The sequence below is a fragment of the Physeter macrocephalus genome, chromosome 19 (genome assembly GCF_002837175.3).
Source record: "Physeter macrocephalus isolate SW-GA chromosome 19, ASM283717v5, whole genome shotgun sequence".
Taxonomy (NCBI): Eukaryota; Metazoa; Chordata; class Mammalia; order Artiodactyla; family Physeteridae; genus Physeter; species Physeter macrocephalus.
Window position 1 is genome coordinate 27090525 of NC_041232.1, and position 16352 is coordinate 27106876.

The following is a 16352-nucleotide window of genomic DNA, read 5'->3' on the forward strand; positions in this document are numbered from 1 at the left end:
TCAATAAACGTGTGATTAATTTTAGTAAATCCGCTGGTAACTAAGCTGCCAACTAAGTATAAATGCAAACAATGCCATTTCAGTTTTCTTACCTCCTGGGTATCTTTATCTCACTTAACTCGATGAAAGAATTATTCTCTCGGAAGGTGTACTGAAGTCTCCCACCTCACCAAGGCCAGAGAGCACAGTGTGACAGTAGATGGATGACTGGCACCTTAAAAAGCTCCAAGTGTTTGAAGTAACCCCCAGAGGGACTTAACTGACTCCCAGCATAGGGCACAACTTACAAGAACAGACGAAATTTTGTTCTTGTCCAGCACAGCTGGGATCATGTAAATAGCTGAGGATGTGTCTTTGGAAAAAAAGGGAAATAAGCCCAGCAAAATGAATAATAATAAAAAGAATGATCATACTTACAGAGTTTCAGATTTTATTTTCATAATTATATTCCTATAGAAGCAATAACCTGCATTTCCATATCACATTTAATATTATTCATCAGAGCTGGAAAAAAGAGGAATAAAGCAGTTTCCATACACAAATACCATTCTCTGCATATGTACAAATAAATCTGATGTATTAACTAGACTTTGGAGACTGATTCACTTACAACACAACAGAACACTGACGGCGGGACCCTGAGCACGCTCATGCAGACACACGCCCACTTTGGTAAAGTGATGACGCGAGCTCTGGAGACACCCCGTCCTGCTGTGAATACCAGTTCCCCAATTCTGAGTGTCCCCTCAGGATAAAGGCTTCTGTGAGGGGAAAATGAGATGCTCCTCACTAGACACTACGCAGAACAGCCGTGACGTCAGAGAACAAACACCCACACGCCCCGCACACGAGTTCTGACGTGAAGGCCGGGAAGGGGCTGGTGCGGAGGACGCCCCAGCTCAAGCCTCCTGTGCTGTGAGGCCCAGTCCCACGGCTGCTACGGGACCCTTTGACTCAGTCCTCATTTTTGTTTACTATGTAAGAAAAGAGAAATAAAAGCTTTTTTCCAAAGCTGTAATGGATAATGTGGTCTACAGGAAATGGTCTAAAATACCTTTTAAGTGTTGCCGAATCTGCTGACAGGGATTGTTAAGTAGCTCAAATGCACATCAGCAGAAGACTCCTGAAGTGTGACTGGATCTGGAGGGCACAGCAGGAGGACGGGGCCTCAGAACTATCCACAAACGCCTAAACATGGCTTTACTGAGACCACCACTCAGCGTCTCCCAACAGTGACTGGAAGTGCGCTGCAGCCCGCAGAGCCACGCGGGCAACGGGGGGACTGGAGAGACTGCGTGGATCCACTGCCCACCCACCCCAGCACACGGGCCCCGCGAGGACGTTCCCCGAACCCGTCACAGAGCCCGGCGTGGCTGCGACCACTCATGATGACCCGCCTCAGGGTCCCAGGGAGGCCAGCAGATCCGAGCCCGGGAAGCCAGGCGGGCAGCGTCTCCTGCAGAGTGCACCGCGGTGTCTGGGCCTCTTCCCAATCAGGGGACAGGAAGACGGCTCCGAGCACAGGGAGAGGAACGCCTCAAAAATGACCCGTCAGGAAAGACCCAGGAAGCACTAGACAGCGGCAGCCCAGCCCTTGAAACTCAGCCCCCGCCTTTCAGCCACATGCAGGAGGTTTACAGACAGCACCTCCCGAGTCAAGGTGCTGTCCTGTCGTAGCCCTGGACGACGCAGAGGGAAGCCACGTATGCACCCCAGCCTGATGGAAACCACCACACTGTGCGAACTCAGGACAAAGGTCCTCATTAGTCCCAGTCGGTCAACAACCTGGTGGGTTTAGAGACTGTCACTATGTGTTTCAGGTGGAAAGATACCCATATTCCAGAAACAACTGAAGACATTTACAGAATCACTGTAATATGCCACCTTCAAAATGTTCAAACTTACACGAGACTTTAGATGCGTCTTGCATTAAGATAAGTAACATCTTAAGGCTCAAAACAGCTTCCTGTCCCAATCTCGCCTCTGAAGATTGAACAATTTAAATGTCTCTGATTATCATGGGGGATAAATTTCCTTCTGAAGGCAGAACAAATATTTAAAATACTATTTTGTTTAACCAGTAAACATCACTTTTAACATCAATTATTAAATAAAATGCAAAAAAACCTTCTCTAACAATAAATTACAAGAGCCCAAGAGAAAAGGCTATCTAAGACTATCTATGCCTATTATCTTTGTTTAGAACAGATCTGTCTAGAATTTGGTTTGCCAATTTTAAAGTCAACTGTCCTAAAATGTGACAGTACATTTCTCTGTTAATGCCTGCTGGTGTCTGAGAAGAGCTCTTATCATGGAAAGAAAAAAATGCTTCACAGGCAGTGGGCAGGACGGGTGGTCCAGGAAACGGGAGCTAAGAGTTTGTCTTTATCAGCATCAGAGCCAGGATGGCGTGAGGTCTGGCCGCCCCCCGGACCATGCGGCGACGTCCGGGCCATGCGGGGTCTGTGAGGGGACGAGCGCCTAGCACAGCCCCCCTGCATACTCGTCCTCCTCGTCCTCAGTGGCGGGGGCGGCGTGGCCTTCGGGCGTGGCCTGCGGGGGGGCCGCCGCCTTCTTCTTGACTCCCCCTCCTGGGACCAGCAGGCTCAGGCCCAGCTTCGCGTACTGTCAACGACAAAGCACTGCTCAGACTGGACACTCAGGCCTGACCCGCGACGCCTCCCCGGAGTCACCTGTGAGACGAGCCTGCTCTCCGCCCCCTAAAACCCCGGATACCACTCAGACGGAAAGACCACCACAAAACCCAACGCTGCTCAACCATCAGGGCTTGTGACCAGGGTGGGGCAGGGGCACGACAAGGAAAACCTCAATTCTACGGCACACTTAGGAATCAGATAACCAGACACACGAGCTGAGGGACACTTCTGGTCCTTACGAAATAACCATCTGCTGAGTCAGTGTTGAAAACACAAACTTACAAAAGCTGATGCCAGAATTTACCTAGAAAAACACTGGTTCCTCTAAGTACATCATTTTATTAAAAAAAACAAAGAAAACAAAAAAACCCCACCAAGGTCTTACACTGATCTGATACCATCACAAGACTAAACCCGCCAGACCAAATCCAATGAGCAGGCGCTCATGAAACAGGGAAACTGGGAAGAAGAGAAGCCTGGGTCACAGCTAGCGTCCCACCGTGGTGGGATGGGCCCCTCACCCGACTCATCCACTTGTCACCACAGGCAGCAAGATGGGGACCAGCTGCCCCACATTTACAGAGGAGTTAACTGAGCTTCAGACCGTCAGCCACCACCCTGCACCACACAGCGGGTGCTCTCAGAAGTGGGATTCCAACAGGCCTGCCGACCCCCAAAGGCCACCACACCATGGGCCATGAGACCGTGAGCCTGAGAGAAACTCGCTCAACCCAGCACCCTGGAGGGAGGCCAGCAGACGGAGGAGGAGCGGGTGTCGCCCACGGCAAACCCACCCGGCAGCCGGCCAGCCAGGCAACGTGCACCCGTCGTGAGCCTCCTCTTTGAGCAGCAGCTCCAGGCAAACCGCAGACGGAGTAACCTCACGAGCCCACGGGAGAGGGAATTAGGGCCGAGAGGAGGCACTCACGTCATTGTCCATGTACTTGAACAGGGGCGAGTTGCAGACCTCGGACACCTGGTCCTGGTCCTGCTGGTCGTAGCCCTCAAGCAGCTGCTCCAGGGCGGTGCAGTCCTCACTGCCGTTGAAGCCAGGGATGCTGCGGGGAGCACACGGCACATCTGCGCCCGGCCCTCGGTGCACCCACCTGCACCGGACAGCCGACAGCAGAGAACCCCGAGCCCCGGAGCCTGGGTGCCTGGCCTCAGGCTGTTCGGTTTACATTGCCAAGGAGAAAACCCCTTATAGCCTGATCTTCCTGTAACATACAACCCGAAGACTTTTCTTTCTCTTGTTTTTTTTTTCTTAGATGGCAAATATCACAAAATCACTCAAGTCACTCACTTCCACAGAAGCCCCCAGGAGAAAAACACAGGAAAGAACACAACTCATAAAAATCCTGCTGCAAAAGCTGAAATGCTAGCCACGCACTCATATTGCTCTGAACTTTATTAAAAACAAAAACAGAAAACAAAAACCCCGTTCCACAGCCAGGACTGCCTATTTAGGCAGTGAGCTGGGGTGGAGAAGCAGCCGTGCACTGGCGGGTCTTACCTGTAGCTCTCCCGGACGCAGCGCTCTGCGGCCACGTAGTCGTTTCTGTGCAGATGCACTAAGACTTGGGCAATTGTTTTCTAAAACAAAAGAGGTGATTAGGCCAAGATCATATCGCTGCAGAAATCAATTTCCTGACACCTGGAATTTGCACCTGGAGAGACTCGTGAATTCTGCAGCCACCTCCACAGGACACTGGGGGGAGAACACCCCAGAAGAGCACACCTCAAACTCCAATGCGCACACCCCAGCTGGGGGTCTTGCTGGAGACAGCGGAGCTGGTGGCGGGGAAGCCTGAGAGTCCACTGCTCCTCACTGGCTCCCAGGTGGTCGTGGTCCCGCCAGTTTGAGGACCACACTTGGAGAAACAAAGCCCCAGAACACAGCCACCGCACAATTTACAGAAAATTTCTTCTAAATGCCTACATAGGTTTCATCTTGAAAACGGAACAAGAAGCGGGGGGCATAACTCTGCAATTCTACTTTGGAATTCTTCAAGAGATACGAGGAAAAGATAAATGAATGGAAACTTCATGTAACAAAAATAGACACTATTATTTATAAGCCAACAACAGGACTGAGACCACAGACACAACTGATAAGATCTTATCGGCAAAACAGCTCTTCATGAACTATTTTTCAATCTTTTTTATATCTACTTTTTCAGATGACTTTTATTGATCTTTTGTCATCTCCGTTTTCAGATTAGGCCCATCCGGTATTTTATTTCAGACACTGCTTTTTCAGTTCTAAAATTCTCATTTAGTTCATTTATAGTTTCTATTAAAAAAATAAAAATCAGTCCTTTAGTCCATTATTTCACCCATGTTCACCTCTGCCACACGGAGCAGCTGTGACAGCTGCTTCCTGGTCCTGACCTGGTGACTCCAACATCTGGGTCACCTCTGTGGTCCTTTCTCCTGACAACGGTCACACTTTCCTGACTCGTTCTATGTTGAGTCACTTGGGACTGTCCCCTGGACACTGCAGGACCCTCCCACGATCTCGGGCTCAGGCTGCATGTTCTGTCTGCTTTCTGGGCAGTGGCTCTAGTCTTAGTTCAGCCACCTGCTCCGCTGCTCTGGGTGTGCCCTGCACACGCAGCTGGAGTGCCCCCCCCCACACTCACAGCCACACGTGCATGTGCGTGTACTCGGGGTGGGGGCGGGGAGGGCCCACTTCCAGCCCTCCTCTCTAGGCTCTTCTCCTTGCTCTCTGAGCCCATCTTCCCAGCTCCTCCGGCTGGTGCAGACTGTTTCATCCACCTGCACCACCGTCCCAGCTGTAACTCCATGACTAGGGTTCAGCCTCAGAGGAGCCGAGGGAGAAGGAGCAGGAAACGTGGGGCCTCTTCTCTCAGCCCCACTGGTTAGAAAGATGCGGCGGGGGGCCCTCGGGGAGGAAAGCTGCCCTGTGCTCCCTGCCCTCCAGCCCTCTTGGCTGCTCACTTTTCGGGGTCCGAGGGGTACAGCCTGCTGTGTTTTGCCCAGCAGTGTTAGCTGTGATCAGGAGAGAGGTGAGAGTGGGCCTACTCCATCTTGGCCAAAAATAGAGGCCCATAAGGTATTATTTTAAAAATAAACAAACATTCAGGGAACCCGGTCTTAGGTACACAGTTACACCAATATGAAAAATGATCTAAGGAAAAGCCAAATATAAGCACTTTCAAAGCATACCTTATAACAAGTTGGATAATTCTCAATTTCCTTATAAATATTTTTTTCTTTCTGAATAGAGAGTGCCGCCTCGTCAAACCTAAAGACAAAACAAGAAATGCAGAACAAGGTGGGTCTAAGTGATCCACAGCAGAGGTCCTATACTGTACTTGATGTTATAGATTTTAGAGAAATAAAGACCACATCAGGCACTGTTAACAACCGCTCCATAACCCGTGTTTCCGTAAGCTCTGCTCACCCGGCTTGCCTTCTAAATGTCAGACTCGCCCTTCTAGACACCAAGCAGAGAGAGCGAAAGAACTCAAGGACAGGCCGCTTCATATGCGGAGTTTTAGGTCTGGTAAGGACCATCCATTAATGAGCACCCATCAAGTCCAACAAACCGCTTTGTGAGCGTCTGTGAGAAGTGCCGGAGCCCAGCCCTGACTCAATCACCGCGGATCCCTTTCCCTCACTGAAAGGCCGTGCAGACGTCCCAAGAGCACTTGCTCCCCGGAACCAGGACCCCCACCGTGCCCTCACACGCCCACCGCGGGCTTCATGAGCCCCACCAGCTCCTGGGGCCAGAACGCGCAGCAGGGGAGCAGACAGGGAGAGGCGAGAAAAAGTCCTCGCCACTCTGACCCTCAACAGTCTTCTTCCATCTACCCTCACATATTTTCCTTTGCAGAATTTTATTAATAAGGTAGACTGTTTACTAAGCTTAAATTGAAATAAAACACAAAAGGAAAATCCATAGGATTCTAGGTTTCTGGGGTCCGGCTATTCGTGCCATAGGTCCTAAGTGTGAAGGAGAAAAAAATCAGTACCCTGTCTGATGACGCTATTTGGCTGTCAAGAACCTGTCAATTTTCCTGGGTGAGCACTTAGGGCATCTTGTCACTTAGCTCATACGGACACTTGTCCTTGAGAGGCATCACCACCCACCCAGACAACAGAACAAGACAACTGCTCCCTCCCAAGTTGCTGAGTCAGGTCTTAGCCAACAAGAGCACAACGCACAATACATTTTGGGATGACACTTTATAGAGAAGCGGCAGATCTTTCAATATTTAATCCAACGTGCTGCTGTCTTGTAGCCTGGTGTGCCCATGGTTACACCAAAAAGATTAACAAGCCTGTCCCTGTGGCCAGAAGGTCACAGGGACACAGGAGCACAGCTCTATGACACATACCTGCGCCCTCGCACCAGCAGCCTGGAGGCCTTTCCTAGTAATTCAACTGCCTGTCGTAAGCGTTCTTCATTCTGCAGGAATCCAAGAGAAGAGAGTGTTGGCTGCTTTAAAGTAGGAATCTTTTTCTTCCCCTAACAATTTCTGACAAAAAAGTAATGGCACCGGGGACTTCCCTGGTGGTCCAGTGGTAAAGAATCCGCCTTTAGATCATATTCTGGATCATTAAAACAGACCTTAACAAACTTTAAAGAATTGACAGTATATAAACTATATTCTCAGACAATAATAGAATTAAATTAAAAATCAATGACAGGGACTTCCCTGGTGGTCCAGTGGTAAAGAATCCGCCTTACAATGCCGGGGACGTGGGTTCGAACCCTGGTCAGGGAACTAAGATCCCACAAGCCGTGGGGCAACTAAGCCCACACGCCACAACTACAGAGCCCAGGCGCCCTGGAGACTGCACGCCACAACGAGAGAGAGAAAGCCCATGTGCCACAACGAAGAGCCCGCGCCGCCACGAAAGATCCCGCACACCACAACTAAGACCCGATGCAGCCAAAAATAAATAAAATAAATAATAAATAAATCTTAAAAAAAAAAAAAAGGTAATAGCACTGGATCAGGGGGGTGGGGTGGGGGTGGGAATTCCTCCAAAGCTGCTAAGCCATCTCACTACTAACAGAAGAAAACAAGAGTTCAGCTGTGAGCACAGAAAAGTTTTCAAAGTAGCCACTGCATTTCTCTGTTTTCCTATATATCATAAACATAAAATTCTATATACTCAAAGAAAAAAAAATTCAAACTTACTTCAAACACATTAGCTGTCTGCTGATATAACTGCACAGCCTTTTCTGGATCCACGTTTTCTATAAGCCTAAATTAGACAAGAAAATCTGACTTACATGAGAAATAGAGAACTTGTTTTTCGAAGGACTTTATTAAAACAAAAAGACTTCCACGCAGAGACCTGTGTCCACACACTCACTTTCCGGCCCGCTCCAAGGCCATGGCTGCTGTGTCTGGGGTGCCGTTCTCCAGGTACATCATGCTGGCTTTCTCAATCAGCTGAACAGCCTCCGGGAGTTTTTGCATCTCCTTTAGGCAAACGATACGGCACGGACCAGTAAGTGCATCAACTTAAATACAGAGTTAACAATCTGAAATTCAAGAAAGCAAAGGACCCAAAACATAATACAATAATAAATATATTGAAAATGAAATGCGTTCACACGGTCACTCTCTCCATCAAGCTTCATTTAGCTAAACCAAAAACGCATCAGTTGATTTCTGCAGAGTTCATCCCTTCACAGAGTTTCAGGGAAATTACACACATAGTAGAAACCAAAACACTTGCTCTTCACGGTTTTCTAGGCATTTACAATTCCCGGAATACTTATGAGTCCCTACTACATACAAGGCCTGTGCCAAAGGCTGCAAACTGGCAGCCCAAGGGCTGTGTGTCATTTCCAAGGATGGCCTGCTTCAACCCTCCATATCTTAAAATCAGATACTTTCACAGGAGGTCTGTTCTGTGGCTTCGTATTTTAAACATGTCATAGGCTACGGCATCCGCAGGCTTGCACCCCACATGGCACTGGCGAGCGGGGCTGTGCAGCAGCCGGCCTCCTCCTGGGGCTGTTTCTCCCCACTCCCTGCATGCCCAGGCCGGCCTCCTCCATCTCAGCAAGCCCTGCGTTCACCTGCGCTTGCAGCCCTCTTACTCTGAGCACCACCAACAGAGTAACCCTACATATCTTATAAGCAAACTCCAAGTCTCAGCATCATGTGCTCCTTATGTCTAATATCTCCAATTCAAAACTTTTTTTAAAAACTGAAGAAAAATCATGTAAAAGCTAGATGTAAAGATTATAGGTATTATCTATTTAGGGATGACATACTGTATCTCCGTGCTGACCTCGCATAGGTTGTTTTCAAATCTGTCCTTCACTAAGTTGACAAATTCTTTAGGATACAAAACTTGCTGATCTTGTTCTTATGGGGACTTCAAACTATAACTCATTTTACCTACGGAGCAGCTGTGACACAACGGTACTGACCTTCAGCATCATGCCAGCTTGTTCATAAGCTCTGCAGAGAGAATATAAGTTCTTGGATGAGATCTTGATGAGATGGGGGAAGAGAAACTTTCTACCACAGACATGAGAAGCTCCATCAATTAAAACTGGCTCAGACAACACATACTTACTTTAGGCTCTCATTACAACACAACATAATTTTTCTTCCTGTTATTTACCTGGGCAATAATGCCTTGGAAACAACAGACGTCTGAGGTAAAGGGATTTCACTTTGCAGATGCAAAGTTAAGTAAAGGTCAGAGAGGTTAAATGACTTCCTATTTTACTTGACAAACCTAAATCCAAGTTTTGAAACAAGTAAGTGTTTTTCTCCACCAAAGCAAAAGAAAGCTTCCTGCTTCTCTCCACAGGCACCATTAACTATTAAGAAAGAGGGAAAAAAAGAGATTCTAACTTGTTTTTTCATAGGTTATTGAACAAAATGGTCCTGTAAATATGACAGTGATTTAACTTAAACACTGAATTATCTTAGGAGTGACTTCATTTTTAAGGTTCAGGTGAAGACTGAAACAAATGGAAATGACTATTTTATTTAAATCAATACAAATTAATTCACTATTTCTGAATTTATAACTTAGGAAATATTTACTGACCTAAGAGAAAGCAACATTTAAAACATAATAATCTACAAATACATGAACACACGGAGAATATTTACTTACTTGGCAGCATGAAAAAGACTGAATAGATGTAACAAAGTCAAAATTAAGGAAAAAAAAAAAAGCAAATCAATAGTTTCTAAAGATCTGCTATTTAAAAAACAAGGTTAACTGCCCCAGTTTGTTCGAAAAGACGAACCCTACAAATCAGGAAAAGAAGAAAAATTTATCGCCTGTAGCTGTCTCCTAAAAACTACGTAATTCACAAAAACACTGACAAAACACCACATCGATTTTTAAGCTACTTCTATTATGCATTAACTTGAAGTTTTACTAAAATGCAAGGTTATTATATCCATAACCTGCAAGTGAAATAAAACAAACATTTTTTAGTTGATAAGATTATAAAATACCTCAGGAAAATTTGTTAAAAACTACTTAAAAATTTTATTTCAAATACTGGAGGAAGACTACATTTTTAAAATGTTTATAGAGCAGTTAACATGTCTCTAATACACGTGCCACTTCTTCATTTTTCAGCACCTGTCTCTATATCTCCCTCACTTCATCCCAAGTAAAACCATCATCAAGCAAATCCAGAAACAACAGAAATAAACTCTCAAACGCAGGTCTGCAAAACAGTGTGCACCTTATGATCAAGTCTCTATAAATGCACTTTCAGAGTTTAGACATGCAGTATTTTTCTAAGTGGCTTCTAATTTAATAGCACCGTACTCCACATGCAGCAAATTTATAACAATCTCTAAAGGCTGAAAAGATACGCCCTGTTATTCTCGTGGGCGACAGCTTCTCTCAGGCAGGCATCTTTTGCTTGTTCAAACTGTTTGGCATTTTTAAAAGCAACAGCTGAAAGAGAGAAAAAAAATACAGACTGTCTATTTCCATCATTTAAAGAAACCTCAAATGAATCCTTACCAAAATGTACATGACATGTGAAGTATCAGAAAATAAACTTAACACTTATTTTAATCAAATACTTAGGAAATTTCATAAAACTATAAATACCACTTTTTTCTAAGCCATTTTCTCACAACTTTTTTGATTATCAATAACTTACAAGTATTTTCAAAAGGTTTTTTTTTTTCTTAATTGTACACTATTGGCAATAAATCAGTGCTCCTTCCACTCAAGCCCAAGTCTTTCTAACGCCACCATCTAAGCTTTGGGAACCTTAAATGGCATCAGTCAAACCAACCCACCCAAACTACAGGCACTGTCACTAAAACAGCACCTTACCTCACCAGTTTCACATTTAATAATAGACACAGTGCTTTAGTTATGGCTTATTCTACCTTTTAAATTATTCTGAAACTGAAGTCCAATAAACACACTCAATATTTTTATAATAAATCTTCCTTTTTGGCACAATCTTTAAATATGATCATACAGACTTTGGAAAACTTACAAAGTGTTGCTTACAAATAAATGAAAAGGATACTGCTTTAAGAAAATATTGTTAAAAACACACTCTTAAAATTACATTTAATAAAATGTAGAAAATAAACAAATGACAAACTATTTTCGTCCCTGCATTTCTACATTTTGCTCTTTGAAAAATTTACTTATGAAATGTATCTTGCATAACCCCTTAAAGAAAATAAACAAAAGATGTTTTAATGGGAAAACGTGACTTGAAATATTCATTTCCAAAAGCAGCTCATGGTCACAGAAACATACATAACAACTCTGTTAAATTTCCCGCATGGGGGATACTTGCAAAATGTTGTGCCAAAAGCACATTTCCTAGGTGATTTCTATGCAAGGCTAACAAATGTGATCAGGGCTACTGCTGAAACACACAGTAAAATGTGTCCAGGGTATTTCAAAATCGTATTATGCTTTATATCCAAAATAATCACGGATATGCTGAAAACTATCATTCCATAACTTAAAATGCTAAATTTTTAATAAATTCCCTTTCTGCTGCAAATTTCAGGTTGTTTTTATCTCATATGCAGATAAAGGCAATAAAACATGCATATGAGCTTAACTCTTCATGAACACGTATCAGTGCATCTCCACGGGAGGGTCATCAAGAGCAAGAGCCAAACACGCTCAGTGTGCAGAACTGCGGAAGATAAGCCTAAGGTTTTAAAAAGCCAACGAGAAAAATTTTTATTCAATAATAGGTAGTAAAAAATATGACCAAACTCCCAGAAGTAGTATGAACTGAGTGAAGTTCAAGAACATATAAACGATGTTAAAAGCCTGCAGGGGGGCTTCCCTGGTGGCGCAGTGGTTGATAGTCCGCCTGCCGATGCAGGGGACACCGGTTCGTGCCCCGGTCCGGGAAGATCCCACATGCCGCGGAGCGGCTGGGCCCGTGAGCCATGGCCGCTGAGCCTGCGCGTCCGGAGCCTGTGCTCCGCAACGGGAGAGGCCACAACAGTAAGAGGCCCGTGTACCGCAAAAAAAAAAAAAAAAAAAAAAGCCTGCAGGGGCACCCACCGTGCCATCTGCACTGGTGCGAGAGGGAGAGGCGGCTGGGTCTACAGCTCAGAACTCAAGACATCTGAAAACAAGAAGTGGAAAAGCGCAGGGTTTAACAATGCAAATACTATATAGGAAGCATTAAGAGTGAGAACTATGCCGAGATGAAGTTACCAGCCTGCTTCAAGATCACACACTGCAGGGACAGGGCTACAGTCACACGTACCTGCTTTTCCATACTCAGAAGCAGCACTGTCATAATCTGGCTTCCATTTTAAAAAACCAGTTTTCAGGCTAAAATGAAAGACAGACACATTTAACAGAAGTTACCAACCACATTCCTAAGTCAGAACCCTGCTTATAAGGAGCTTGTAGGTCATTAAAAAGGAGGGGGGGGACCATCAGGTACACAGTGCCCATCTCGCCCACCTCCATCCAAACTTACTGACAATTATACACAACCTCACCACTTTCCCTCCCACTATCATAGACATGGTTTCCCCCTTTTGAAATGTCTGTATAGCATCCAAAGGGAGTGGAGGTTCTCAAGGCCTGATCCCCAGATGAGCAGCATCACCCAGAAGTGCGCTAGAAATGTATGAAGTGCTGAGCCCCAGTCCAGCCCTGCTGAACCAGAACCCCGGGAGGGGCAGCAGCAGCAATCCAGGGTGTAACAAGCCCTGAGACGCACTACAGCTTGAGGTGGGCTGAAGCACAGCAATAAGCAGGTGGACTCGTGAGACTGCAGCTCAGGAGAGGCCGGAGATTACCACAGTCATCAGCACGTGTCACACCCGTGAAGACCCACAGGGAGACTGGAGAGAGAGGCCAGAAAGACTACAGAACCAAACACTCAGAGAGACACAGGGAATCAACAAAGAAGGCTGCAGTTAGCCACCAGTGAACAGGAAGGACAACCAGAGACCGGATGACGGGAAAGCACGACCAACTGCTTTCCAGGATCCCAGGATCACACGGCATCTCAGACGCCCCACCAAAGGACAATCAATTGAGTCCTTATCTAATTTGCCCTTTCTGAAACACCTCTTTTTAAAATTTGATGCTAATTTCACATTGTCAAACTTGGGTGTGCGTAAGAACTGCTAAATAAACACCATCTTAAATTCTACATTTGAATTCAGTTAGTGAAAGCCTGCTTACATGTAACAGTGTTACCTTCCAAAGAATCAGGGGAGCACCTTAACTGAGAGACAGGGAAGCCCCAGAGCCTGCAGAAGTACACCCTTCATTTTGTTCCTTTGAATTTTTTGCCAATTAAATTTATTTAACATTTGTGTTTGTGTAATATTATAAGATTCAAATTTGGAAACAATTCTCAAGCTTACCAAAAACATTATTGTTCGGAAAAATAAAATCCTTAAATTGCAACCTGTCTACTCTAATCCACCAACTGAGGAAGTACTGCAATAAAGCAAAATTCTAATCCACCACCTCTACCCCAAAGCCCTCATTATATTCTGTATCTTAACATAATTTTTAAAAATCCCACCAAAAACAAGATACAATCTCTCAATTGTCTTATGTGCTACACACACATGGGAAAAGCTAAAGGTTTTTAAATATAGTTGGGCCTGGAAGCCGCCCAACGCGCCGGGAAGCACCGGCATCCCGACTGCCGACGCGGAGAGCCAAGCCCGCGACAACACCGGCTCCCTCACGGCCCGAGGTAAGACGACTTCCGACGTCCGACGACAGCGTTTCCGGGGCGCGGCGGCCCCACCACGCCCGCCCGGCCCGGCCCCGCCCCAGCACCCCCCACCCGGTGCTGACTCAGACCGGCCTCGGAGGGGCCCGGTCCAGGCGCCTACCCAGGGCCACGCTGGGCCTCTCACTCACTATTTCTCTGCTTTGGCCAGGTGCTCCAGACCCTCGTTTATCTTCTGAGCCGCCATCTCCGCTGCGCGGCCCTGACGTGGAAACCGAGAGCCCGCCGAATGGGCGTGGGAACGCCGAGGAGGAGGCTGGTACTGCGCCGCAGCCGCGCCACCGGGGCCCGCAGGGCTCAAACCTAGTGCAGCGAAGCGGCCCAGGAGCTGCGCAGGCGCCATGCAGATGTTGCGCAGGCGCAGAGCGCCCGGGCTGGCCGCACGCGTGGCTCAGTGCGCAGGCGCGGTGGGTAGTGAAGCGGCTTCGCGATTCCATTCGTCAGTGGAACGCAGTTTTGTTGAGCACCTGGTATGTGTCAGGCGCTGTTGTAACCACCGGCAGGTCGGCAGGGAGTGCGACAGACCGAACTCTAGCTCCGATAATTCGATAACTGTTCACCTTCAACAGAACTCCCGCTTTTTGCCGTCCCTCTCCCCCCGTTCACCCGTCCCTCTTTACCCAGCGTGGGTTCCGTGCTCCATCATTTTAGCTTCTCATCTGCGTGTCTCCGAAACACCCCGTGTTCTCTGTGCATCTTTTCTCCTTGTTTGGGGAAACCCCAGCTTTCCACCGACTCCGGAACTGCTCAGAGCAGGTGAAGGGGGCTGGAGGAAAACAAAGCGGCTGCTGACATGACTCGTTACTCGAATGCTCACAAACATCCAGGAGGCCTCTGGGCTGCTGAGCGACTGTACATTTTCCCGGTCAGATAACGCTTCCACTCGCTGGGATGGCTGTCCACACCCACTTCCCTTCAGAACTCCAACACAATCTCCCTGCCTCCCCGCCTGACTGCTGACTCTTCCTGTTTAATAAAAAATAGCAATTAGAAGAGACCTTCCTTTCGGGCCCACCACCCTGTCTCCCAATCTACCTGCATCTTTTGCAGATGTGCTGCGGTTCCTCTGGTGTCTGGGTGAAGTGGCCTCGGCCCTTCCCAGTCCACCCTCACGTCCTTTAGGCTCTTGGGTAGAGTCACACCCCGGCAGGAGGCCTCCCGTCGTCCTGTCCTCTGGCCACAGCAATCCTAGAGGGGCCAGTGGAAGCTGGGCCTCGGCTCCCGGGACCAAGCCCACTCCACTTCTGCCCATTTTATTGGTCAAGGCAAGTCCAGATTCAAGAGGTGGGGACACAGGAGCTGTGAAATGTGGTGGCCGTGACTGCCTGTCCACCGTCGCTCTGGGGTGACTGGGGAAGTACAGGAGGACCGTCTCTGATATCTTTGTCCAGAAACAGAAAACCTTACGTCTTTAAGTGAAATCACACTTAACTAACCACCCAGTGTGGTCAACCTGTAAAGCCAAGTGAAAGGGTGCAGAGTTCTTCTAAGGGATTTACACTCAAGAGTGTGTAGCCTCCTCCTCATTGGCCCTTGTTCACACATTCCTTTATTGAGTATTTCCTGTAACTACTCTGGACCGGTTCTGTTCCTACACACACAGGACATAGTGGTGAGCATGGAACCAGATGTGCCTTCTGGTCCCCATCTCCTTATGGGACTTCCATGTCACCTGAAATGTCTATTCAATGAATCTGTATGCTTTTCTTCTGTTAATCTGTCATTGTCTGTTTCATGTTCAGACCCAGCCAGGGATGCTAAGAGGGTCGAGGGTCGAGGGTCGAGGAGAAAGTTCTCCAGCCCTACAGGGTCTCATGAACTGCTTTGGGGGAGAAGGGAGAAATCAGAGTGACCTTCCTGCACTGGCTGTTTCTCAAACTCCTTCAGCTTAATATCTTCAGTATGCCAAGTTGCCATATTTTGGGGTAGCGTGTTCTGAACCCCATCAGGACATAATGCCTGCCCTCGTGGAATGTACGATCTATGAGCAGACACAAATATTAAACCTAGTTTTATTTGAGAATCAACACAGAATGAAAAAGAAATAAAAGCCATGATAGTCCCCTGGTGTTTGAGGGTTCTGGGTTCTCAGAGACCCTCGACCAGAGTGAGCCCTACTAACACACAGTCACAGGAAAGGGGGCAAGAGGAGGGAGACGGGGACAGTAAAGGGTGATACTCCACTTCCTTCTTTCCCTTCCCTTCCTGCAGTAAGATGCAGTGGGGGGAATTTACATGGGGGAGGAAAGACCGAAAAGTATAGTTCTTCAAACCAGACCTGATGGTGTAACTCAAGCACTGGTGACATCACAGCAGCTGCTACCAGAACCTAAGCCAAGGTTGTCTCTATGCCGTCAACCCGTCCCCTGCTTCCTTCCCGGCCAGCCTCACCAGCTCTCCTGGGCCCCTCCAGACACTTACTGTCCCCTCCTCAGGCTGGCTGCTGCCCAAGTGGC

At 47.1% G+C, this 16352-nt stretch overlaps 1 protein-coding gene across 2 annotated transcripts; it reads right to left on the reverse strand.

Moving 5' to 3' along the window:
- Positions 1 to 400: 400 nt before the first annotated feature.
- Positions 401 to 14511, reverse strand: NAPG (NSF attachment protein gamma). 2 transcript variants are annotated; one of them, XM_007127159.4, is made up of 12 exons: positions 14028 to 14511; positions 12397 to 12464; positions 10502 to 10586; positions 9783 to 9800; positions 9082 to 9112; positions 8010 to 8119; positions 7832 to 7898; positions 7022 to 7092; positions 5847 to 5925; positions 4171 to 4250; positions 3586 to 3715; positions 402 to 2625 (listed from the first exon to the last, which is right to left on the reverse strand). In XM_007127159.4, exons 1-12 carry the CDS (start codon positions 14237 to 14239, stop codon positions 2482 to 2484), a joined length of 1095 nt encoding a protein of 364 aa, XP_007127221.2. In that variant the 5' UTR covers positions 14240 to 14511; the 3' UTR covers positions 402 to 2481. The 2 variants fall into 2 exon arrangements, with proteins under 2 accessions (XP_028335692.1, XP_007127221.2); XM_028479891.2 differs by lacking the exons at positions 12397 to 12464; positions 14028 to 14511 and adding an exon at positions 12189 to 12235 and having other exon boundaries at positions 401 to 2625.
- Between the last annotated feature and the right edge of the window lie 1841 nt (positions 14512 to 16352).

Excerpts from the sequence above, each read along its gene's own strand:
- NAPG (XM_007127159.4), bottom strand. The coding sequence starts at position 14,239 with ATGGCGCCTGCGCAGCTCCTGGGCCGCTTCGCTGCACTAGGTTTGAGC. Across the intron at positions 10,587-12,396 it reads TTCTGAGTATGGAAAAGCAG|CTGTTGCTTTTAAAAATGCC; the intron begins GTACGTGTGACT and ends TCTCTCTTTCAG. Across the intron at positions 4,251-5,846 it reads ATTATCCAACTTGTTATAAG|AAAACAATTGCCCAAGTCTT; the intron begins GTATGCTTTGAA and ends CTTTTGTTTTAG.